General features: G+C 43.0%; 1 protein-coding gene across 5 annotated transcripts in view; it reads right to left on the bottom strand.

Moving 5' to 3' along the window:
* Positions 1–20,257: 20,257 nt before the first annotated feature.
* Positions 20,258–26,285, bottom strand: part of ythdc2 (YTH domain containing 2) — a 78,285-nt gene continuing 72,257 nt past the window's right edge. For all 5 annotated transcript variants that reach the window (XM_067982965.1, XM_067982967.1, XM_067982968.1 and 2 more), the window contains 2 exons: positions 25,719–25,823; positions 20,258–21,776 (listed from right to left, as the gene is read on the bottom strand). In XM_067982965.1, coding sequence (XP_067839066.1) covers positions 21,771–21,776; positions 25,719–25,823 — 111 coding nt within the window. In that variant the 3' untranslated portion in view covers positions 20,258–21,770. The remainder of the gene's footprint in view (positions 21,777–25,718; positions 25,824–26,285) is intronic.

Here is a 26,285-nt window from a genome sequence, read left to right as displayed (position 1 = left end):
AAAGGGAGAAGTGTGAGAGTGGACCCGGCCCAGTATAAAGGGAGCAGTGTGAGAGTGGACCTGGCCCAGTATAAAGAGAGCAGTGTGAGAGTGGACCCAGCCCAGTATAAAGAGAGCAGTGTGGGAGTGGACCCGGCCCAGGATAAAGAGAGCAGTGTGAGAGTGGACCCGGCCCAGATAAAGGGAGCAGTGTGAGAGTGGACCCGGCCCAGATAAAGGGAGCAGTGTGAGAGTGGACCCGGCCCAGATAAAGAGAGCAGTGTGAGAGTGGACCCGGCCCAGATAAAGGGAGCAGTGTGAGAGTGGACCCGGCCCAGATAAAGGGAGCAGTGAGAGAGTGGACCCGGCCCAGATAAAGGGAGCAGTGTGAGAGTGGACCCGGCCCAGTATAAAGGGAGCAGTGTGAGAGTGGACCCAGCCCAGTATAAAGAGAGCAGTGTGAGAGTGGACCCGGCCCAGTATAAAGGGAGCAGTGTGAGAGTGGACCCGGCCCAGTATAAAGAGAGCAGTGTGGGAGTGGACCCGGCCCAGTATAAAGGGAGCAGTGTGAGAGTGGACCCGGCCCAGTATAAAGGGAGCAGTGTGAGAGTGGACCCAGCCCAGATAAAGGGAGCAGTGTGAGAGTGGACCCAGCCCAGATAAAGGGAGCAGTGTGAGAGTGGATGCAGCCCAGATAAAGGGAGCAGTGTGGGAGTGGATCCGGCCCAGATAAAGAGAGCAGTGTGAGAGTGGATCCGGCCCAGATAAAGGGAGCAGTGTGAGAGTGGACCCAGCCCAGATAAAGGGAGCAGTGTGGGAGTGGACCCGGCCCAGATAAAGGGAGCAGTGTGAGAGTGGACCCGGCCCAGATAAAGGGAGCAGTGTGAGAGTGGACCCAGCCCAGATAAAGGGAGCAGTGTGAGAGTGGACCCGGCCCAGATAAAGGGAGCAGTGTGAGAGTGGATCCGGCCCAGATAAAGAGAGCAGTGTGGGAGTGGACCCGGCCCAGTATAAAGGGAGCAGTGTGGGAGTGGACCCGGCCCAGTATAAAGGGAGCAGTGTGAGAGTGGACCCAGCCCAGATAAAGGGAGCAGTGTGGGAGTGGACCCGGCCCAGATAAAGGGAGCAGTGTGAGAGTGGATGCAGCCCAGATAAAGAGAGCAGTGTGAGAGTGGACCCGGCCCAGATAAAGGGAGCAGTGTGAGAGTGGACCCGGCCCAGATAAAGGGAGCAGTGTGAGAGTGGACCCGGCCCAGATAAAGAGAGCAGTGTGAGAGTGGACCCGGCCCAGATAAAGGGAGCAGTGTGAGAGTGGACCCGGCCCAGATAAAGGGAGCAGTGTGAGAGTGGACCCGGCCCAGATAAAGGGAGCAGTGTGAGAGTGGACCCAGCCCAGTATAAAGGGAGCAGTGTGAGAGTGGACCCGGCCCAGTATAAAGGGAGCCGTGTGAGAGTGGACCCGGCCCAGATAAAGGGAGCAGTGTGAGAGTGGACCCGGCCCAGATAAAGGGAGCAGTGTGAGAGTGGACCCAGCCCAGATAAAGGGAGCAGTGTGGGAGTGGACCCGGCCCAGATAAAGGGAGCAGTGTGAGAGTGGACGCAGCCCAGATAAAGGGAGCAGTGTGAGAGTGGATGCAGCCCAGATAAAGAGAGCAGTGTGAGAGTGGACCCAGCCCAGATAAAGGGAGCAGTGTGAGAGTGGATGCAGCCCAGATAAAGAGAGCAGTGTGAGAGTGGACCCGGCCCAGATAAAGGGAGCAGTGTGGGAGTGGATCTGGCCCAGATAAAGGGAGCAGTGTGAGAGTGGACCCAGCCCAGTATAAAGGGAGCAGTGTGAGAGTGGATGCAGCCCAGTATAAAGAGAGCCGTGTGAGAGTGGATGCAGCCCAGATAAAGAGAGCCGTGTGAGAGTGGACCCGGCCCAGATAAAGGGAGCAGTGTGAGAGTGGACCCGGCCCAGATAAAGGGAGCAGTGTGAGAGTGGACCCGGCCCAGATAAAGAGAGCAGTGTGAGAGTGGACCCGGCCCAGATAAAGGGAGCAGTGTGGGAGTGGATCCGGCCCAGATAAAGGGAGCAGTGTGAGAGTGGACCCAGCCCAGTATAAAGGGAGCAGTGTGAGAGTGGATGCAGCCCAGATAAAGAGAGCCGTGTGAAAGTGGACCCGGCCCAGATAAAGGGAGCAGTGTGAGAGTGGACCCAGCCCAGTATAAAGGGAGCAGTGTGAGAGTGGATGCAGCCCAGATAAAGGGAGCAGTGTGAGAGTGGACCCAGCCCAGTATAAAGGGAGCAGTGTGAGAGTGGACCCAGCCCAGTATAAAGGGAGCAGTGTGAGAGTGGACGCAGCCCAGATAAAGGGAGCAGTGTGAGAGTGGATGCAGCCCAGATAAAGGGAGCAGTGTGAGAGTGGACCCGGCCCAGTATAAAGGGAGCAGTGTGAGAGTGGACCCGGCCCAGATAAAGAGAGCCGTGTGAGAGTGGACCCGGCCCAGATAAAGGGAGCAGTGTGAGAGTGGACCCAGCCCAGTATAAAGGGAGCAGTGTGAGAGTGGACGCAGCCCAGATAAAGAGAGCAGTGTGAGAGTGGTCCCGGCCCAGATAAAGGGAGCAGTGTGGGAGTGGATCCGGCCCAGATAAAGGGAGCAGTGTGAGAGTGGACCCGGCCCAGATAAAGGGAGAGTGTGAGGAATCAAAAAATCAAGAAAAAATCAAAAAATTACATTACAAGACAAGGAGGAACACCGAGGTTAAGTCAGTAAATATTTAGTTTATTGGTTAGTGTTTTTAGTAGTTATAATTCTTAGTAACTATTGATTTTAGTGGTTGGTTCGTATTTTTAGTGGTTAGTGTTTGCTAAACAGTGAATTGCCCTAAACAACAACAACTTGCTTTTAAATAGCGCGTTTAATGCAGAAAAATATCCCAAGGCTCTTTACAGGAGCGTTATCATACAAAATTTGACACTGAACCACATAAGGAGATATTAGGATAGGTGACCAAAAGCTTGGTCAAAAAGGTAGGTTTTAAGGAGCAAGTTAAAGGAGGAGATCGATGTGCAGTGGCAGAGGGGTTTAGTAAGGGAATTCCGGAGCTTAGGGCCTAGGCAGCTGAAGGCACGGCCAATGGTGGAGCGATTAAAATCGGAGATGCGCAAGAGGCCAGAATTGGAGGAGCACAAAGATCTCGGAGGGTTGTAGGGCTGGAGAAGGTTACAGAGATAGGGAGGGGCGAGGCCATGGAGGGATTTGATAACAAGGATGAGAATTTTAAAATCGAGGCGTTTCAGACCAGGAGCCAATGTAGGTCAGCAAGCACAGGGGTGATGGGAGAACAGGACTTAGTGCGAGTTAGGGTAGGGGCAGCAGAGTTTTGGATGAGCTCAAGTTTATGGAGGGTGGAAGACGGGAGGCCAGCCAGGAGAGCATTTGAATAGTCGAGTCTAGAGGTGACAAAGGCAGGCATGAGGGTTTCAGCAGCAGATGAGCTGAGGCAGGGACGGAGACAGGCAATGTTATGGAGATGGAAGTAGGCGGTCTTGGTGATGGAGCGGATACGCGATCAGAAACTCCTCTCAGGGTCAAATAGGACGCCAAGGTTGCGAACAGTCTGGTCCAGCCTCAGACAGTGGCCAGGGAGAGGGATGGAGTCGGTGGCTGGGGAATGGAGTTTGCGGCGGGGACCAAAGACAATGGCTTCAGCCTTCCCAATATTTAGTTGGAGGAAATTTTTGCTCATCCAGTACTGGATGTCGGACAAGCAGTGTGACAAATCAGAGAGTGGAGGGTTTGAGGGAGGTGGTGGTGAGGTAGAGCTGGGTGTCGTCAGCGTACATGTGGAATCTGATATTGTGTTTTCAGATGATATCACAGCATGTAGATGAGAAATAAGAGGGGGCCAAGGATAGATCCTTGGGGGACTCCAGAGGTAACAGTGCGGGAGCGGGAAGCGAAGCCATTGCAGGTGATTCTCTGACTACGACTGGATAGATAAGAATGGAACCACTCGAGCGCAGTCCCACCCAGCTGGATGATAGAGGAGAGGCAGTGGAGGAGGATGGTGTGGTCAACCATGTCAAAGGCTGCAGACAGAACGAGAAGGATGAGGAGGGATAGTTTACCATCATCACAGTCACAAAGGATAAACAAACAGTTTTAATAACTGTAGCTAACATGGCAGGACAGCTGGGGCCCTTTGCATGCACATCCTGTGCCATGTGGGAACTCCAGAACAGTGTGTGTCCTGGAAAACCACATGTGCAGGAAGTGCTACCAACTGCTCGAGCTTGAGCTCAGAGTCTGAGCTTGAGGGGCGGTTGGCGTCACTACAATGCGTACGGGAAGCTATAAGTTTTGTGGATAGCACGTTTCAGGAGGTGGTCACCCCGCAGCTACTGAGAGTTCAGGAGGAGAGGGAGTGGGTGACCACCAGACAGAATAGGAGGAACAGGCAGGCAGTGCAGGAGTCCTCTGGAAGTGTGGCACTCACAAACCGGTATTTAGCGCTGAATACCAGTGAGGGTGTAGACACCTCGGGGGAGTGCAATCAGGAGCAAATCCACGACTCTGTAGGAGACTCGGCTGCACAGAGGGAGCAAAAGGAATGCAGTTGTTATAGGGGATTCGATAGTCGGGGGATAGACAGGCATTTCTGCAACCACCGACGTGAGTCCCGCACGGTGTGTTGCCTCCCTGGTGCCAGGGTAAAGGACATCACAGAGGATGCAGAACATTTTGAGGGAGGAAAGGGAACAGCCAGAAGTCGTGGTCCATGTGGGAACCAATGACATAGGAAAAGGGCTGAGGTCCCGCAGTCAGAGTTTCAGGAGCTAGGGAGGAAGTTAAAAAGCAGGACCTCAAATGTGGTAATCATTGGATTACTCCCAGTGCACACGCCAGTGAATATAGGAATAGTAGGATAAGACAGGTGAATGTGTGGCTAGAGAAATGCTGCAGGAGGGAGGGCTTTGGATTCCTGGGGCAATGGGCCCATTTCTTGTGGCAGAAGGGATCTGATCAAGATGGACGGGTTTCACTTCAACAGAACTGGGACCAATGTCCTTGCGGGGAGGTTAACTAGTGCTGTGGGGGAGGATTTAAACTAATTTGGCAGGAGGAATGGGCACCAGGATGAATCATTAGAGAGGAGAAACAAGGTGCACAGAGGACTGGGAGGGACAAACAGCACTAGAGTAAAGAGTAGTTCAGAAATAGGAGGAATCAGACAGAGTACAAATGCGAGGCAGTCTCAGATGAGATTGGAGTGCATGTACATAAATGCACATAGCATGGTAAATAAGGTCGGTGAGCTGCAGACTCAAGTCGCCACATGGGACTATGACATAGTGGCAATAACAGAGACCTGGCTCAAAGAAGGGGAGGGTTGGCTACTTAATATTCCTGGCTACAAGGTATTCAGGAAAGATAGGGAAGGAAAAAAAAGGAGGGGGGGATTTAGTATTGATCAAAGAAACTATTAAAGCACTGGAAAGGGATGATATAGTTGAGGGATCAATGACAGAATCTATTTGGTTAGAATTAAGGAACAATAGAGGAGCTATTATGCTACTGGGTGTATACTATAGGCCACCAAACAGTGGGAAGGAGATAAAGGAGAACATTTGCAAGCAAATTACAGAAAGATGCAAGAACTGTAGAGTAGTGATAATGGGGGACTTCAATTATCCCAATATAGACTGGGACAGTAACAGTGTAAAGGACAAAGAGGGGGAGGAATTCCTGAAATGTGTTCAAGAGAACTTTCTGGAAAAGTGTATTTCCAGCCCAATGAGGAAGGAAACAGTGCTTTGATCTAGTTCTGGGAAATAAAGTGGGGCAAGTGGAGCATGTTTAAGTGGGGGAGAATTTGGGGAACAGTGATCATAATATCATTAGGATTAGAATAGTTATGGAAAAGGACAAGGGACAATCAAATGTGAAAATGCTTAACTGGGGGGGGGGGGGGGGACTAATTTTGGAGAATTAAAAAGGGATCTTGCCCAGGTGGATTAGAATCAAAAATTGTTAGGCAAAACAGTAATTGAACAATGGGAGGCCTTCAAGGAAAAGTTGGTTTGGGTACAGAGTAGACACATTCCCACAGGGGGAAAAGAAGGGCATCCAAAGCTAGAACTCCCTGGATGAGTTAAAATGAAACAGAAAAAGGAGGCTTATGACAAATGCAAGGTTCATAATACAGTAGAGAACCAGGCTGAACACAGAGTACAGAGGAGATCTAAAAAAGGGAATAAGAGGGGCAAAGAGAGAATGATTAGCGACTAACATAAAAGGGAACCCAAAAATCTTTTATAAACATATAAATAGTAAAAGGGTAGTCAAATGAAGGGTGGGACTGATTAGGAACAAAAAAGATCTTGTAGAGGCATGGCTGAAGCACTAAATGAATACTTCACATCCGTCTTCACTAGAGAAGAGAATGCTGCCAATGTAGCAGTAAAGGAGGAGGTAGTAGTGATATTGGATGGGATAAAAATAGATGAAGAGGAGGTATATAAAAGATTGGCAGTACTCAAAGTAGAAAAGTCACCCGGTCCAGATGGGATGCATCCTAGGTTACTGAGGGAAGTAAGGGTGAAAATTGAGGAGGCTCTGGCCACAATCTTCCAATCCTCCTTTGATATGGGGATGGTACCAGAGGACTGGAGAATTGCAAATGTTACATTCCTGCTCAAAAAAGGGGAGAGGGATAAACTCGGCAATTATAGGCCAGTCAGTCTAATGTCAGTGGTGAGGAAACTTTTAGAGACAATAATCCGGGACAAAATAAATTGGCACTTGGAAAAGTATGGGCTAATAAATGAAAGTTAGTATGGATTTGTTAAAGGAAAATCATGTTTGACTAACTTGATTGAGTTCTTTGATGAAGTAACTGAGAGATCAATGAGGGTAGTGCAGTTGATGTGTATTTGGACTTGCAAAAGGCATTTGATAAAGTACCACTTAATAGACTTGTAAGCAAAATTAAAGCCCAATGGAAAAAAGGGACAGTGGCTGCATGGATACAAAATTGGCTAAGACAGAAAGCAGAGAGTAGTGGTAAACAGTTGTTTTTCAGATGGAGGGAAGAATACAGTGGTGTCCCCTAGGGGGCAGTATTAGGACCACTGCTCTTTTTGATATATCTTAATAGCCTGGACATCGGTATACAGGGTATAATTTCAAAGTTTGCAGAAGACACGAAAGTCAGAAATATAGTAAACAATGTGGAGGTCAGTAACAGACTTCAGGAGGTCATATACAGACTGATGAAATGGGCAGACACATGGCAGAAGAAATTTAACACTGAGAACTGTGTAGGAAGAATGAGAAAAGGCAATATTAACTAAATGGTACAATTTTAAAGGGAGTGCAGGAACAGAGACCCCTGATGTGTATGTACACAATTCTTTGAAGGTGGCAGGACTAGTTGAGAAGGCTGCTAAAAAAAGCATTTGGATCCTAGGGCTTTATTAATTTTCTTTCTGTGGACCCACGGCGAGGAATCACTAAAGAGTCTACACAATAACATCAACATGTTCCATCCCACCATCAAGCTCACCATGGACTACTCCTCAGAATCAGTTTCTTTCTTGGACACACGAATCTCCATCAAAGACGGGCACCTCAGCACCTCACTCTACCGCAAGCCCACGGACAACCTCACGATGCTCCACTTTTCCAGCTTCCACCCTAACCACGTCAAAGAGGCCATCCCCCATGGACAGGCCCTGCGAATACACAGGGTCTGCTCAGACGAGGAGGAACGCGTTGGACACCTACAGACGCTGAAAGACGCCCTTGTAAGAACGGGATATGACGCTCGACTCATCGATCGACAGTTCCGACGGGCCACAGCGAAAAATCGCATAGACCTCCTCAGGAGACTAACACGGGACGCAACCAACAGAGTACCCTTCGTCGTCCAGTACTTCCCCGGAGCGGAGAAACTACGCCATGTTCTCCACAGCCTTCAACATGTCATCAATGACAACGAACACCTCGCTATGGCCATCCCCACACCTCCACTACTTGCCTTCAAACAGCCACCCAACCTCAAACAGACCATCGTTCGCAACAAATTACCCAGCTTTCAGGAGAACAGCGTCCACGACACCACACAACCCTGCCACGGTAACCTCTGCAAGACATGCCAGATCATCGACACAGATACCACCATCACACGAGAGGACACCACCCACCAGGTGCATGGTTCATACTCATGTGACTCGGCCAACGTTGTCTACCTCATACGTTGCAGGAAAGGATGCCCCGGAGCATGGTACATTGGCGAGACCATGCAGACGCTGCGACAACGGATGAACGGACACCGCGCAACAATCGCGAGACAGGAGGGTTCCCTCCCAGTCGGGGAACACTTCAGCAGTCAAGGACATTCAGCCACCGACCTTCGGGTAAGCGTTCTCCAAGGCGGCCTTCGAGACACACGACTACGCAAAATCGTCGAGCAGAAATTGATAGCCAAGTTCCGCACCCATGAGGACGGCCTCAACCGGGATCTTGGGTTCATGTCACGCTACACGTAACCCCACCAGCGAACAAATGTTATCTGTTTTTAATATAACGGGTCATTTGCTGTCTTTTCTATGTTTGTTTCTGCCTCTCTCTCTTTTTTTGGTGGTTTGTTTATTCGGTGGCCTTTTAGGTAACACCTCTCTGTCTGCACACTGTGATTGCCGTGGCAACGGGCAGTTGGAAAGACTATCTGTAATCACCAGGCATTGTTCTGTGATTTATAAATGCGAAGGATTCGAGGATTTCATTTCCACAACATTCACCTGAGGAAGGAGGAAGCCTCCGAAAGCTTGTGAATTTCAAATAAAATTGTTGGACTATAACTTGGTGTTGTAAAATTGTTTACAATTTATTAATAGAGGCATAGAGTACAAAACAACGAAGTTATGCTAAACCTTTATAAAACACTGGTTAGGCCTTAGCTGAGTATTGTGTTCAGTTCTGGGCATCACACTTTAGGAAAGATGTCAAGGCCTTAGAGAGGGTGCAGAAGAGATTTACCAGGGATGAGGGACTACAGTTATGTGGAGAGACTGGAGAAGCTGGGGTTGTTTGCCTTAGAGCAGACAAGGTTAAGGGGAGATTTGATAGAGGTGTTCAAAATCATGAACGGTTTTGATAGAGTAAATAAGGAGAAACTGTTGCCAGTGGCAGAAGGGTTGGTAATCAGAGGACACAGATTTAAGGTGATCAGCAAAAGAGCCAGAGACGACCTGGAGAAACATTTTTTACGCAGCAAGTTGTATTGACCTGGAATGCACTGCCTAAAAAGGTGGTAGAAGCAGATTCAATGATAACTTTCAAAAGCGAATTGGATAAATACTTAAAGGTGAAAAATTTGAAGGGCAATGGGGTAAGAGCAGCGGAATGGGACTAATTGGATAGCTCTTTCAAAGGGATGGCACAGGCACAATGGGCCAAATGGCCTCCTCTTGTGCTGTACCTACTATGATACTATGAACTTAGATTCTTGTCAAAGAACTATATGAAAAAGATAGCCATTGCTAGTTAAAACAAATTAAACTAAAGGAAGTGAAATAAGGAATTTATGCAGTGGTACTGAATTTCCTACAGTGTGGCAAGTAGCCACATAGACAGACTGATGAACTGACTTACATAAAAGGCACACTCATTTATTTAGTAAAGATATAAGGTGGGAATAATCATGATGTAATAGAATTCTATATATTTATAATATTTTAAAAGTGAAGTGTATAGCATGCACTTCCTGTACACATCCACCTATTTCCTGTTGTCACAATTTTTCAGAATCATTTCACTATCATATTTTGGAAACTGTCTTAAAGTAAAACAGCAGCAAATCACAACTGAAGAAATAAAGAATGTACAAATTAAATTTACCCACTGAATTGTCTTTCTTGTCTTTCCACGGCCTGTAGTTCACAGCCTCGACCTGTTTCAAGTGTCTGGGGTTCAACTGGATAGTTATTAATTGGAGGGTTAACAACCACAGCTCTGCATTTTGAACATGCATCATTTGCAGAATTTCCCAGCACGCATCCTTAGGTATCTTTGAGTTGAAGAGGAAGGGTGCCTCCCTCCCCTCATGCCGTGAGGATTTCAGTTTCTTTGCTCTTTTCAAAAGACTTCAAAACAAACCAGTGACCGAATTCACGGAGCTTTATTTCAGGCAGGTCTCACATTTAAAATATTAGCAACTGTTCTTTTTCCCATTATGAACTGAGATTAACAGCACCTGTGGTTTCTTTGTTGACAGTACACAAAGCAAGCTTGTTTATCAAGAATGGATTTCTTCAGCTGAAAAGTTGAAGAGGATTACAGCTTGTTATTGCAAATGACTTAAACCTAGCGGGAAGATCAGTTTGACTTATTGGATTTCTCCTGATACTGTCGGCCAGAATTCTTGAGAGTTCCCACTTCCAGTGGAGATAACAATCTGGGCCATTAGCGCTGGGAATAGCACAAATAGGAAGTGGGATATTGGGGGGGGGGGTAGGAGGGGTGTTAAGAGGAGGACCATGTTGTACTAAACTATCAGCAAACACTAACATGCTGATCAGCCCCCAAATTGCCGATGGTCAGCATGAAACACTGATTGTTGGCATGCACATTCTCATTAGAAAAAAAGTTGAGGGATATGATTCAAACTTTTAAAAAATAATGAAGGGAACATAATAATATGGAAGTGGAGCAGTATTTATGAAAACCTAGGATCAAAGCACCAAACACATGATTATAAACTGAGCAAGTCACAAACTAAACTTAACACTAGCGAAGAGTGGTTGATATCTGGCATATTAGATTTAGTATTTAGCCACTGTCGCATGCTGAACCAGACTGTTTGTAACATCGGCATCCTATTTGACCCTGAGCTGAGATTTTCACCCCATATCTTCTCCATCACAAAGGCTGACTACTTCCACCTCCATAACATTTCCTACCTTTCAGCCCATCTGCTACTGAAACCCTCACCCATGACTTTGTCACCTCTAGACTCGACTATTCCAATGCTCTCTTGGCCAGCATCCCATCTTCTAAATTGTAAACTTCAGCTCATCCAAAATTATGCTGCTCTTATCATACACCAAGTCTACTCAGATGTTACCTTTAATCTTGCTGACCTATATCGGCTCCTGGTCCATTAATGCCTCAAATTTAAAATTCTCATCCTTGTATTTAAATACTTTCATGATCCTCACCTCTCCTTATCTCTGTAACCTCCCCCAGCTCTTCCTCCACTATTCCCCCCCACCCCCACCCCAAACTCTCCGTACCTCTGATACTGGCTTTCCGCTTCCTTTGTTCCAACATTGATGGACGTGCCTTCAGCCATCTAGGCCCCACGCACTGGAATTCCCTCCACCTCTCTACCTCCCTCTCCTCCTTCAAACCCACCATTTTGACCAAACGTTTGGACACTCCTCCTACTATCACTTTCTTTGGCTCAGTGCTCATTTTTCTTTATGCCTCTGTAAAGCGCCTTGGGATGTTTTTTCTACGTTAAGGGCAAATGCAAAATCCAAATAGTTGTTGTAACCTAGCAGTGGAGGAGTATTTGCATTCAAATTTCCATTGTATCATACAATTTGATGCAATAGTTGAGGCTAGCAATAACATGTGCAGTAGTATAGATGAGCACATTTTAGAGCTATGGGAAGAGTTAGAGAAAGGATTAAGTGGGAAAATTTTTAAAAATGGAATTTAGTTCTGAGAAAAATAAGCATGACAGAAAATGTGAATAGCCTTTTCTTGTGATTACAAGCCTTTTTCTTAGCAAGGAAGGACAGTGAAATTCACCTAATTTTATTGAAAAATCCAGAAATGTCAGCAAATTGTAAGAGAATTAACTGAAATTTATAATGAATTAAAACAAACTCATAAATATAGCATAACAAAATAATATGAAACAATAACTGCATAAAACACCCACTATGCATATACTCCACTGATTGGTAGCATAGTGCAACTGCAGCCTTATCATTTGTCAAAGAATCAATAAGAAAAATTATCATTTGTCAAAGAATCAATAAAAGTCCTGATATTTAATACAGTTTAAGTTTCCCAAATTGGAAGTGGAATGAGAAGATTAAAATTTAAAAATGGACTGTTTTAAAGACCATTTAAAGTATGTGGAAAAGAAAGATCTGGGGAGGAGAAACACTCAGACAGGGACCACAGTGGCTGAGTAAGATGGTCTAAAATAACAAATGCTAGATTTGCATATCTATTAATAATATTAAAAGTTTTGCACACAGCTTGCTCTTCCTGTTCATTTCACTTTACTTCATGTGCATGAATTTTGTGTAACATTACTTCTATGTTGACTAGTTGACATGCCTGGGTATAACTTTAATCTACAATAGACTGCAAGGTGAATATATACTTACCTTTCAGTCCTCCCAGTGCTGGTGGTAGTGCTGCTCCTCTCGCAGGAACTGTTCCTTTAGGTGGCAATGGAGGTAAGTTTTATGTACATTTAATATTTATTTTAACTTAACTGTGCTTGACAAGCGTGGAGAGGTTTTTATTTTAAGTTTTTTTTTTACTTTAAATTTCTGTAACTTTTACTTCCCACTGCCAACAGGTAAGTCACATCTTCAATTAACCTAAAATTTATTTATGCTCTTGCTGCCACATGGGTTTTTCCTGTTTCCACCTGACTCCTTTGGACATCAAGGGACCTCTGAACTCAGGTTGTCAGATCCTTGCCATCAGACTTGGCCTTTTTCCTCCCCCAAGCCTGTTTTGTCCTTGCCATTGTTGGGCCTTAAGACTCAAGCCCCTTCCCCACTCTTGGCACCACTTCCAAGGGAAGAGATTGGAGGAGCAGATGTCAAGCGAGGTGATAAAGCACCATTCCTTTCATGTTCCTTTCTGCTATGAATCTGGCTAGATCCCTTCCATCCCCATGCCCCATGCCCCAAAAAACTTACCTGCAGCCCAGGTCAGATATCTTCCCCCACCCATGACGTGAAATCCAGCCCGCGACCCAAACCGGATTCCTCCCACCTATGACCTGAAAGTCGCACTGTGACCTCCACACCAAAGCAGGCCCATGGTCCTGGTTGGATCCTTTCTCCCCACCAACCTCGGATCTCTCCCCACCACTGTGACCCAAAGAAAAATGAAAACAAGATAGGAAAAGGCCAGTTGGTCTATCAAGCCTATCCCATTCTATCAGGAAACAACTTATACACACGTGACTCCCATCCACCTCCCATCGCCAAGCCAGCCGGCCATGCAATTTCCTAGGAGATGCAAGAGTAGACACACTAGATAGAATAGCTGCATAAGCATACATACACATTATACTAACTAATAGTTATATGGGTTGTTAAGGATGAAGTCAGTCTGAGTGATAGACAAGCGGGGCTCAATACCAGACTGTTGGAAGATGTGAGAGGAGGAAGGTTGATGAGCAGGAATGCTGCCAGATAGTCTGGAGACAGAGGGGATTGCAAGAAAGTGAAGGCCTTGTCAGATAACCGTGGTCAACTATGTAGAGATAACAATAAAGAAAGAATGGTAATACTAGGCATGCGTGACTGGGAGAAGGGAGTAGTAACATCATTTGGCGGAATGACGTATCAAGCAAAAGAACTCGTACTAATTGCATGTAGAAGGAATGCCCTTACGTGGTGACATCACGTTAGGGAGAGGTAATTAACCCTATAAAAGGTAGAGCGCACCGGAGCACCTTAGGGACATTTTACCAAGTCTTGCGTAGGCTATCACGAGCAGTCAAGGCAACACGCTTACAACACCGATGAGTCCATTGCACGAGTTAGTTTCAGTGTCATGGGCACCGCATGTAATGGGTTGTAGTAATGTTTTGATAAAAAGGTTATTAATTGGATGTCTCAGTGTTTCCTGGTCCTCAAATTCATGTTAAGGGAATGGATATATGATAATATCCTTTGGTAAAACCAACAGAAGAGGCAAAAAAAAACCAAGGCCAATTTAGGGGAAAAATTCCGGGAAATTTCTCTCCAACCAACTCCTGAAGGAGATCAAACAAAGTAATTGGGAGACACATTCCCCAATACCCCACCTTTTTACAAGCTGTGATGTCAGCCACAGTTAGGAACTCGTCCAGCTCCTTTTTGAATCCACACTCACAGCACAAGCAGGCAACTTGTTCAATAGAATGACAACTCCTGTGAAAAGAAATATCTCCTAACATCTAACCTTGTTTAATGCTGAAGTAATTTACACATGTCCCATGGTCATCCCTAACCTATCTAACTCAAATAGCCTATCCAACTGGACCGAGTCTAATCCTTTCATCATTTTAAAGGCCTCAATCAAATCTCCTCAAAGTCTACACCTGTAAAGTAAAAAGTCCAGTTCTCTAAGCCTATCGTCGTAACTAAGGGTATTTAAACCAGGTATAAATCCAGTGGCCCTTTTAACCTTTCCAAAGTGTCTATTTCACCCACTATTTGAGGGAATCTCAACTGGAAATATTATTTGAGATAGAGCCTAACCAAGATCTTATTTGACAGCATAGTATTTTTTGCTTTGTATTTGATCGTCCTGGCACACACATCTGTCCACAATTGCACTGATAGAAGTGATGACTTCACAGTTCTTGTCTTCACAAGGAGGACATCCTCCGTTGCGTAGTGTGGCACTATTATTGTACGAAGCAAGACAGACTATGGACAGATCTAGCAGCCCAAAACAGGCATTCATGAGGCACTATGGACTATCAGCAGAATTGTATACAATCTGCAACCTTGTGACCCGCCACATTCCCCCACTCTACCATCTCCATCAAGCCAGGAGACCAACAATAGTTCAATTCAGAATGTAGAAGCACATACCAGGAGCAGCACCAAGCATATCTAAAAATAAGGCACAAATCAAGTGAAGCTACAACACAGGACTATGTGCATGCTGAACATAAAAGCAGCAGGCTATACAAACCTAAGTGATCCCACAGCGAATAGATCAGAGCAAAGCCTCGAGTGGAGAATGGTAGTGAATAATCAGGCAACTAACAGGAGGAAGGGATGGAGGCGTCACAAACAGCTCTATCCTCAATCATGCCTGAACCTAGCACTCGAGTGCAAGAGACAAGGGTCACAATGGGCTATCTATGTGTCTCAGGTACTTTTACCCCTTCCCCTAGATGTTGTTAGACAGGCAGGTTATGAAGGTCGTGGATCTCTACCATAGAAACAAAGTCTCTGAAATGCAGGGCAAATGGAAGTTAATGTAAACTAAGAGTAAAGGTCATGGAAGGTATATGATTTAATGGCCTGGAGCTGAGTGTATAATAATAGGTCCATTGTAACGTGAAGAAAGCACAGAACGAAGGTTGGCCACTCTGCTACTGAGCTCAGCAATTGTAACTTGAGGTTTCCAGCAGACTTCACATCATTGCGTATGTTGTCTGTATCATTTCTTCCAATAACTAAGTGAAAGACTCTGCATCTGGAACTCTCATTCCTGGCAAAGAAACGACGACTTCAAGCTGGTCACTTCAGCATTTATTGCACTCAGCACAAGCCAGTCCCCTTGGAACTTTCTCTCCACTCCCCCACACAGATGCATCTCCACCCTATGTGTAATTCTTACCTCCATGAGCAAAGACAGGACAGAAAAACTGGAGGAAGGCGAGGAACATGACCCAAGCCAACCATTAAGGGAGGTGAAATGCAAAGGTTTATCAAGTCAGGCCGTAAACACAATCACTTGCAGCAAAATGCAGAAAGGCCAATTCATAGATCATAAATGGCACATAACACACCCTGTACATACTTCATAAATTCCAACTCTCCATACCAGATAACTGTTGGAGGTGTTGTGGCCAGAAGGGCACTCTACTCCACTTACTCTGGTCATGGCCCCTGCAGCTAGCTATTCTGGACAGCAGTTAGAGTCATAGAATCAAAGAAGGTTACAGCACGGAAGGAAACCATTCAGCCCATCAAGTCCACGCCGGCTCTATGCATGAGCAATCCAGCTAGTCCCGCTGCCCCGCACTATCCCCGTAGCCCTGCACATTTTCTCGTTTCAAGTACTTATCCAGTTCCCTTTTGAAGGCCATGATTGAATCTGCCTCCACCATTCCCTTGAGCAGTGCATTCCAGATCCTAACCACTCGCTGTGTAAAAACGTTTTTCCTCATATTACCTTTGGCAAAAGAACCAATCACCTTAAATCTATGCCGTCTGGTTCTTGACTCTTGCGCCAATGGGAACAGTTTCTCTCTATCCACTCTGTCTAGACCCTTCATGATTGTGAATACCTCTATCAAATCTCCTCTCAACCTTCTCTGTTCCAAGGAGAACAACCCCAGCTTCTCCAGTCTACTCACGTAATTTAAGTCCCTCATCCCTGGAATCATTCTAGTAAATCTCCTCTGCAACCTCTCTAAAGCCTTCACATCCTTCCTAAAGTGCAGTGCCCAGAACTGGACACAATACTCCAGTTGTGGCCAAACCAGTGTTTTATAAAGGTTCATCATCATTTCCTTGCTTTTGTACTCTATGCCTCTATTTATAAAGCCCAGGACCCCGTATGCTTTTTTTAAAACTGCTTTCTCTGCCCCCTTCAACAATGCACATACACCCCCAGATCCCTCTTCCTCCACCCCTTTTAGAATTGTGCCCTCTAGTTTATATTGCCTCTCATTTTTCCTACCGAAATGAATCACCTCACGTTTTCCGCATTAAACTTCATCTACCACGTTTCTGCCCATGTCACTATAGTGTCTGTATCCTCTTGAAATCTATCGCTATCCTCCTCACTGTTCACCACCCTTCCAAGTTTTGTCTCATCTGCAAATTTTGAAAATGTGCCCTGTACTCCCAAGTCCAAGTCATTAATATATAACCTCTTCTTTTAATCTAATATACTATCCTTAACTTCTCTAGTTAGTCACAGGTGGATCATTTTTCCTGTAGAGTTTTTATTCTTCAATGGAATGTATATTTGTTGAGAATTATGAATTATTTCTTTTAATGTTTGCCATTGCTTATCTACCATCATATCTTTTATTTTAATTTCCCAATCTACCTTAGACATTCGCTCCTCAAACCTATGTAATTGGCTTTCTTTAAATTTAAGGCCCTAGTTTCAGATTTAACTACATCACTCTCAAACTCAAAATGAAATTCTATCATATGATCACTCTACCCCAGAGGATCCTTAACTATAAGATTACTAATTAACCCCATCTTACTACACAATACTAGATCTAAAATAGCCTGTTCCCTAGTTGGTTCCTCAACATATTGTTCTGGAAAACTGTCGCGAATACATTCCATGAACTTGTCCTCCAAACTACTTCTGCTAATTTGATTTGCCCAGTCTATATGAAGATTAAAGTCCCCGATTATTGTATCACCTTTGTTACAAGCTCCTCCAATTTCCTGATTTATACTCTGTCCAACACTATAACAACTGTTAGGAGGCCTATAAACTACTCCCACCAGTGTTTTCTGCCCTTCGTTATTTCTTAGCGCCATCCATACTGATTCTACAGCCAGATTTTCTGAGCTAAAATCCTCTCTCACTACTGCCTTATATCTCATCCTTTATCAGGGCTACCGCCACCCACCCCCCCAACCCCTTTTCCATTTTACCTATCTTTTCTAAAAGTTAAGTACCCCCGGAATATTTAGTTCCCAACCTTGATCAACCTGCAAACATGGCTCAGTAATGGCTACTAAAACAAACCTATTTCTCTATATTGTGCCATTAATTCATCTATCTTGTTACGAATGCTTTGTACATTCAGATATAGCACCTTCAATTTTAACTTTTTACCATATTATACTGGTCGCTCTGCTGTGGTGTTGCATATAGGGAGTAGTAGTGGTGATTTTCGATCATCGACTACTCAGACATATCGGTAAGGCTTGATCGATCGTACGCAAGGAGAGACCCCTCTTAGTTTCCCAAGGGGAGAACTCTTATGGAAGTGATCTTATAGAAGTCTATAAAATAATGAGGGGCATAGATAAGGTAGATAGTCAAAATCTTTTCCCAAAGGTAGGGGAGTCTATAACGAGGGGGCATAGATTTAAGGTGAGAGGGGAGAGATACAAAAGGGTCCAGAGGGGCAATTTTTTCACTCAAAGGGTGGTGAGTGTCTGGAACGAGCTGCCAGAGGCAGTAGTAGAGGCGGGTACAATTTTGTCTTTTAAAAAGTATTTGGACAGTTACATGGGTAAGATGGGTATAGAGGGATATGGGCCAAGTGCAGGCAATTGGAACTAGCTTAGTGGTATAAACTGGGCGACATGGACATGTTGGGCCGAAGGGCCTGTTTCCATGTTGTAAACGTCTATGATTCTATACTCATTCTGAACAAGTTACAACATGTATGCATCCCGGTTTCCTGTCTCCACGTTCCAAGGGGTGGTCCCTTGTTAAGTGAGCTCACAATCTAATCCTATCATGCGTTGCATGGTACTACCTCCGCCCCGTGAGCACGAATATACAACAGACATATCCCTAACCTTAGAACTGTAAATCTGCTGCAACAATAGTCAAGAGCAATGGCTAAGTGTGGTTAGAGGGCAGGCAGTAATTGGATCTAGGTACAAAGTTTTTATAAGATATTCCTCTGCAGTGTAGACCAAGGAGCTGGGAGCCAAAACTGAGCCACCACTGGTGGGTGGGTGTAATTACAGCTTGTCTGGTTTATGTGGGCAGTTGCCATTATAAATGTGGACAGAGGAATTTATAATGAGAAAATTAACAAAAAAGTGACAAAAGTAAGATTTTATAGAAAGGAAGAACATGCAGGTGTAAGATTTTCAATATATCAGATAGATGTGTATGAGAGAAATGCATATATTTTTAGAAAAATCTGAAATTGTTTCCAAAGTTATTGAGGTGGTAGTTCATTGTTTATAGATAAATGTGCATACAGATGATTGAGGAAACCCATTTTTAAAGGAACCCAGTGTTTCATGGGAATATATGAAAACAGTTAATTTAAAATACTATGTTTGTATTACTATGTAGTGTCCACAGATAACAAAAATTTCAATAAATCAGACCAGACACTGCACACTAATGTAGAAACAAATTAGTTTATTCTTTGAATGATATTCCTTCATTAAAAAAAATCAAACTTCAAAAATAAAAACATAACTGCACACTGCAGCAATATGTACATTTTGTATTGGAAATAACATCAATTTATTTTTCACTACCCCCATTGCAAAATGTCAATCAGCTGAAGTTATAATGCATGCTATGCAGCTAAATTTTTGGGCATAAATCATCTTTAATGTTTCAGTCAATACGGTCAACTACTGGTGGGAACTTTGTTTTAGGACTTTTTTTTAAAAAATCATTTGGTGTTTGCAACAAGTTTTTTTTTACCAACAGTGCAAACAGATGGTCAAAAGTCACAGCATTTATACAAACATTACTTTGTAACTTTCGCACATACCAGGGTGACAGATGACTAAGAATGGAAGAATATTCCTCTGAACAGAGTGACAGCATCAAGTTCTCTGATTAAATGCAATCTTAATGTCAAGGTTGAAGCATGACTAAGTTTAAATGTGCTTCCTGCTGCAAAAGACATTTCTATTTCCCATATCATCTATAACTTAACAGTGCTGCTGATAATCCAATGGACTGAAGACGGATGTAAGACTGCTCAATCTCATCTGGCTTTATGACCCTTACCAGCCATCACAAAGAGAGGGGATGAAAGTTTCCTATTTGTATAAACCACAATGTTTCCTTCTGCCATTAAAATATTCATTTCCTAAGTTCCAATTCTACACAACGTCTTTCTACAATGTCAGACTGGTAAGCTGTTTCTAAGGTTTCGGTCAAAGCCAAACAAACGAACCAGTTGGAGGTACGTGTGAGCAGTGAGAGTAGGTTCACTTAAGATTTTTGCTCCTTTCCTGTGTGGATGTACGTACCTCCATTCAGCAGCAACTAATGAAGTCAAGAACCTGCTGTTGCATTTCTTGATGCAAAATTAAATTCTACAAGTCAATGGTGAAGCACATTAATAAATCAACCAACTATGTCACCAAGCTGCCTTCCGCATTGCTTGGACGCAAGTTCGAGTATTAAGAGCCAAGTGTAGAATTTTCACCCACAATTATGATTATACAAGTGATGAACTACTAGTTTAGTGCATCAAATCGAAACAGTACACTCTTCCTTGGAATAGCTGTCTGTCTACAAACTCATGTAGACTTTAGTTCCTCACGTGGGCTTTGTTAAGGTTTGAGCACTTCTATTGATTATAATGAAAATTTAGATAAGATCATAAAATTAGTCCATTATAAGAAATATTTTAATAAAATGGTTTGATTTGCATACATTTGCCACATAGCAATGAAACGTGCTCCCATTAATGTTGATAGGTGAAAAACCGTCTCATTCATTCCCTGCCAAAAAATACATTGCATTGTATGCAACATAATAAATAGATTACTAGTTTGTATTTGAATTTTGACTACATGCCTCAAAGTGCTGAGTAGTTCACAGTCTACCAGATGTATTCGCGAACTTAGAGGTTTAAAATGAGGCTAATAACCATTAAACTAAATTGCATCATGACCAACAATAAACTTCAGACAACATAATGGATCAACACTACTGCCATTTTTACAGTTTCTTGCAAGTTTACCAAAGCTTTTGAGACAATCAATACACTGAAGAGCAAGTTTCTTTCTGTGCAAAACTTAAATTTTCAAAGGTTAAACTCAATCTATTTAACAGCTATACAGGTTTCAATTTGGCCACCATTTTAACCAACAGTGCTCTTATATTTTTGAGCTAATAACTAAAAATTCTCATCCATTTATTACTGGCTCCTTGGCTCACAGTAAACCAATAACACCAATGATGTACATCTTGGCACAATTATTTGAAAATATATTCTGTTTGTAATATAACTTTCAATATTTTACTCACAGACAGAATCCTCCCCAAAGGGTTATGAACTATGTGCATCCATGTTACCATCAGATTAAACAACATTTTCCAATTAATTACATTCTATCTGGCACCATTTTTACTGGAAAATCTAGTCGCAATAAGGTGAACCTGCAACTGGAAAAGTGGAGATAAGTTGCAATATTGTAAAATGCACAAATTGACAATTTAAACTTCGCAAAAGATTCGGTTTGACTACTATAGTATTGATATGTGTTTGACAAGCATATTTTTCAAATAGGTTGAGTTGTGTTTTAAATATAAGAGGACAAAAATAAACTCGATCCACATACTGTAGTTCTACTGAGTTTCATTGAATCATAGAATGATATAGCACAGAAGGAGGCCATTCGGCCCATCGTGCCTGTGCTGGAGTTTCTTTTAAAAGGAAATTTTAAGTCTAATCTGTAAGCCCTCTACACAAAATACTTCTGGTAGAGGAAAGGTTACTTACGGATGGACACTTAAGGCAGTCTAATGAAAAAGTAGTCTCTTTCACATACTCTTAAACTAATGCTGTGGAAATTATTTCTTCACAATTCAGAAACAGCAACAGAACACTCAGTTCAACAAGACATAACTGCTTTTCTTATCTTTTGTAGATCAGACAATTTCACAAATATTAAACACAACGTTCTCTTCCCAACTCCCTCCCTACCTCAACAATCAATCCGTTGTCAGTTTTTAAAAGGATGACTTGGTCCTAATGAAGTTCACTATGATCACAAAGATCTAAGGGGAGCAAGCTGGTTTTAGGCTCCTGTGCCTCTTTCGGTATTCCAAAATAAAACTTGTTGGAAAATGCAGAGTTTTTGGAGTTGCAAAGTGAACTGTACTGAATAGGAGGATCTCTAGGACTAAACAAAGATAAAATACATTAGTAATTGCAGTTCACATTGCCAGAAATAATGCAAATGCACTCATGTATCTCTTAGTGGTTGGCTAAGAGCAGGTCAGGGACCAAATCTGAATCTCAGGAGATATGCTACCTGGAGAGATTTTTTAAAACTTAAAACTCAAGTTGCAAAGTTCAATTATTTTTCAAATCTCATCATCCCTTTTCCTACATTAAAAAGATTTAAACAGAATGAACAAACAGAAAGTACAATACACTTCATTACAAAAATCCTGACCTGCTCCTAACTCATTTTTTAAAAAAAGGGCAAACTACAGAGTAGCAAATGTAAAGAACAATTATGACAGGTAAGAAATAATTGTGAACCATGATAGATTAATTACATACTGCACAAATTTAAACAAAAATCTATGAGGGGTTCAATTCATACCCTGAGGGTAACTAAAATACGTATTAGAAGAGGTAAGGGTGGGATAAAAAATTGGCTGGATTGCAGATTGCAAGGGGAGCCATTTTTGAAAACAAATTACACAAGCAACAGGTGGCATATTTAGGTCAGTTAAGCACTCAAAGCCCATACAACTCAATCCTATTTGTGCTTATACTTATTCACTGCCTTGCCTGCTATGATTTTGTGGGCCTTAGAGGTTTAGAGACAGCTATTGTTAGCAATGTTGCCTCATTGTTGGATAAATCCTACATCAGAACACCAAGATGCATTAGTATTAGCAATAAATGCAAATTAATGAGAATGTGAATTTAAACTTTACATATGGCCCACAAGGCTAAATGGCACAAACCTATGCAGCCCACAAAGACAAACAGCTTGAACACCTGTGGTAAGGGACAAGCTGGGTAGAAATATAAACAGAAAGGAAATGGAATGTTTTTACAGTTTTCTCCCACTTTCACCCAGGTGCCCGTTCTTCTCAAGGTAATTACGGATGAGGAATGCCAGTCGGCCCATCTTAATTCATCCATCCAGAAAGACGCTAAAGTCATCCCATTGTTTCGATTCCATGGTTTTCACCTCCACTACTCTTTCCAGAGCTTCATTCCTTGTGTCGACTGCTTTTGTGCAAAGACTGATTTCCTGACATCAGTCCCAAATTTAACTTTTACTAGTTTGAACCCATGTCCTACTCATTCAAAATAATATTCCAGATTTATCTTTTCAATCCTTTTAGCTATCTTGTACACCTCTAAGATCACTTCTCAGGTGCCTCCTTTCCAAGCTGAAAAGTCCAAGTTTCTCCAGTCTTTCCTAATAAGTCTGACCTTTGATCAGCCTTCTGGCTTTTCTCAGCACTATCTCTAGCACTTGAATGCCTCCCGTCTGCCTTGGTGACAAAAGCTGGGCACAGTGCTCAAGGTGCATATAGCCTAGAAAATTAATGCAATCAGGTTTCACAGCAATACTGAGGCTGACTTCACCATACATCCACAAAAGTGCACATACTAGCCTGGGACATTGGGTAATCAGGAGTGGATGCGTAGGTGACTTATCAACTCCCGAGACGAGGGATATTGAGGTCAACTAAACGGCTCTACTGCTGCGGTTAGAGATCAGCTAACTGCACAGGGGCCTTCTGATCTGTGTGGCTTAATGCTACACTGCAGTGCCTTTTCCAGAAAATCTGAGCGCTGCAGTGTGAGATGTTAAATAAATTTTTCAGTTCATTTTTTCACAAATGAAAACTGTAAACGCTATCTAAATCCAGTCATTTTGACTTGGGAATGTACAGTGATCAATAAAGCAGGTTGTCAAAAAACACAAAGAACATCCACAATTCATTTAGCCCAGTGGGGATATACTCTAAAATCCTCAATGAAAGGAGTGAGAAAATTGGCAAAAGTCTGATGAATGTTTTATAAGCTTCATAAATACTGGAGCAGAAGAATAGTACCTGAAGACAGGAAAACATTGGATCTTATACCAAGATTTTGTTTTAAAAAGCAGTTGGCTCAACATTCATGGGGGGGGCGGCGGAGAGAAAGACAGGGGAGCTCAAAAGTATAACATGGATATCAACATTTATAAAAAGACATAACCCATAAGGGAAAATTTGCATGCATTTAGAAACAAAAGGTGACATCTCAGAAATGTACTTGTAATTCACCAAAGTGAGTAAACTGGTTTGTTAGTGGTTTTCAAATGTTGTTTGACAAAGTCCCCAATGGGAAATCTTGTTTATAAAGGTTAAGTCAAATGTAATTGATGGCAAATTAACTTGCAGTATTGAAAAAAAGTGGTGATTATAAATGGGGAAAAAACCTAGTAACATTCTGTTGGGGTTTGTTCTGGGGGTCCTGCCAGTCAAACTATTCATGAACATGGAGGAGAAAGCTTCTCGCAAAACATTTGCTAACGCCAGTAAGTTATGTGGACAAGCGACAACAATGAGAAATTAATGGCATTCAGAGAGGTCTGGACAAATTAAGCAGGTGAGCTAAGAAAATGGAGGACCTTTACATGGACAAATGTAAGGTAGCAATTAAGCTTCCGTGGTGGCTCATCAAGTTTATCAGTTGAGTCAAAACAAACCAAGAAAGTCCCAAATTCAATCTCCACTCTGTTGAGGTTGAGGTTGCAGATCTCAGTCAGAGCACCACAATTGCTCCTTTTCCTATACTGATCATTACGTGAAGATGAGCTTTCATCAGTTTTAAATTTGCCTTTCACTAGTTTGAACCTGTGCCTTCCCAATCCTAATGCCACAGTTTAATGTGAAATAGTGCCTGGATTTACCTTTTTAATCCACCTCTACGAGGTCCCCTCTCAGCTGCTTAACTGAAAGGCTGAAAAGCCTAAGTTTCTCCAATTTTTCCTTATAACTTAGATCACAGAACAGCCACACGGCTGATCCCTAGTGTCAGAGGACTACCTCCATGGCTGGAATATGTCCTTTGTGTGTCAGTGACAAGAACTGGATACAGTACTCAAGATTCGGTCTGACCAGAACAATGTACATCAAGTGCGGGTTCCTCTAATTTGTACTCTGCTGTTTTATATAGTTTAGCTTTATATTTTGCTTTGTTGATTGCTGCTCTTTAGTAACTGGACATGTGCTCCACCACAATTGACCTGGGGTTACCTAGGCAAGCGAAGTGAAAAATCATCCAGGGTTTCTGTACCTGATCACTATCCAGTGACCTCTGATACAAACATATGTATGGACAACAGGTGAGATCAGGGTTAGGTTCGGCAGAGATGCTTTCCATATCAGTCAAATCACCTGCTGATTCTCAGTGTCTAGACTCATACATGAAGAATAGTCACTTGAGCAAGATAATGAGAGGGCTGCCAGAATCCTCTGAAATATACCCCAAAGGGTCAGCACCTTTAGGAGAGATGGGGAAAAGGATTTACAAAACTGTCGTGCTTTGTTGTATTTTACCAGTGACAGTTAACAAAGTACAAGATTATGCTACAAGTCCTGAGCTTGGAATCACATGGGCAAAAACGATTTGTTCTGTTGCACCACAGTTTCTTATACTGCATACCAATACATAATAATAGTGTTGTTACCTGCAGTGGTACAATGCGAACTGTATTGGAAAATATTGGCACAATATTGTTCTGCTATATGTTGTGCTCCAAAAAGGAAGTTTTATAAATAGGGGTGGAGAGGGAAAGTGTGCATTATAAGTGAAAATGATGGGATATTACACCACTAATGGTGTTTCTATTGTTTCACAAGTGAATTATGAAGGCATTTTTCACAGGTTAAGAAACAATGGAATCAGATCACCTAGTGCAATATTCTATTTATTCCAGGAATATATTGTGACAGGAATTTTTAATATCATGCAGTTTAAAAAAGATAGTTCTTTATTAGTGTGAAACATCCATACACTGAATGTCACAATATCAGCCATTGTCATAAGATTCATCATCTAATCCAGTAAAATGAGAACATAACTTTTGACCAACCAACATTACCTCTCCAAATATGCCAAGTCTACTATCTGTCTGTGGTAGCTTCCCTCCTACGGGAATCCGCTCCCAAAGCTGCAGCAACTGCTCCCCAACCTGTGGCTCCAGCTCCTGTATAGAACAACATGAAGCAAAAGAAAGCAAAATGAAGTCTATTCTCTTGATATTTTCAAACCATATCCCGCTATCTTATGCAAGCAGATAAATTAAAAAAAAATTTTAAACTGTATGTAAGGCATAAAGAACACTTGAGCAGTATGCCTCCCTAGAGTAAGAGTATACTCGTGTGGTGAGACATAGCAAGTTCCCAATTATGAGAATGACCTAAGCATACAAACAGCCAATGAAACTTTTGGCCATTCACTAAATCATGGTGGGCTCAAGGCCAGCTTTCAAAGAGGCCTTGAAGCTGGTTGCCTGCTGACCCCTCAGTTGTGAAAAGACAAGAAAGCTAAATGAAGAATAAATGAAGCTGTTCAGTAGCTCACAAAAAATATTAAGACTAGGGCTGACAAAAAAAAATTTACTTGGAGGACAGGGGAAAAGCTTTCAAATGTTTCTGTGTACCAAAGA

The sequence above is a fragment of the Heptranchias perlo genome, chromosome 4, assembly GCF_035084215.1.
Source record: "Heptranchias perlo isolate sHepPer1 chromosome 4, sHepPer1.hap1, whole genome shotgun sequence".
NCBI lineage: Eukaryota > Metazoa > Chordata > Chondrichthyes > Hexanchiformes > Hexanchidae > Heptranchias > Heptranchias perlo.
The sequence above is the reverse complement of the archived record's forward strand: the minus strand, read 5'-3'. Positions and strand labels throughout refer to the sequence as shown.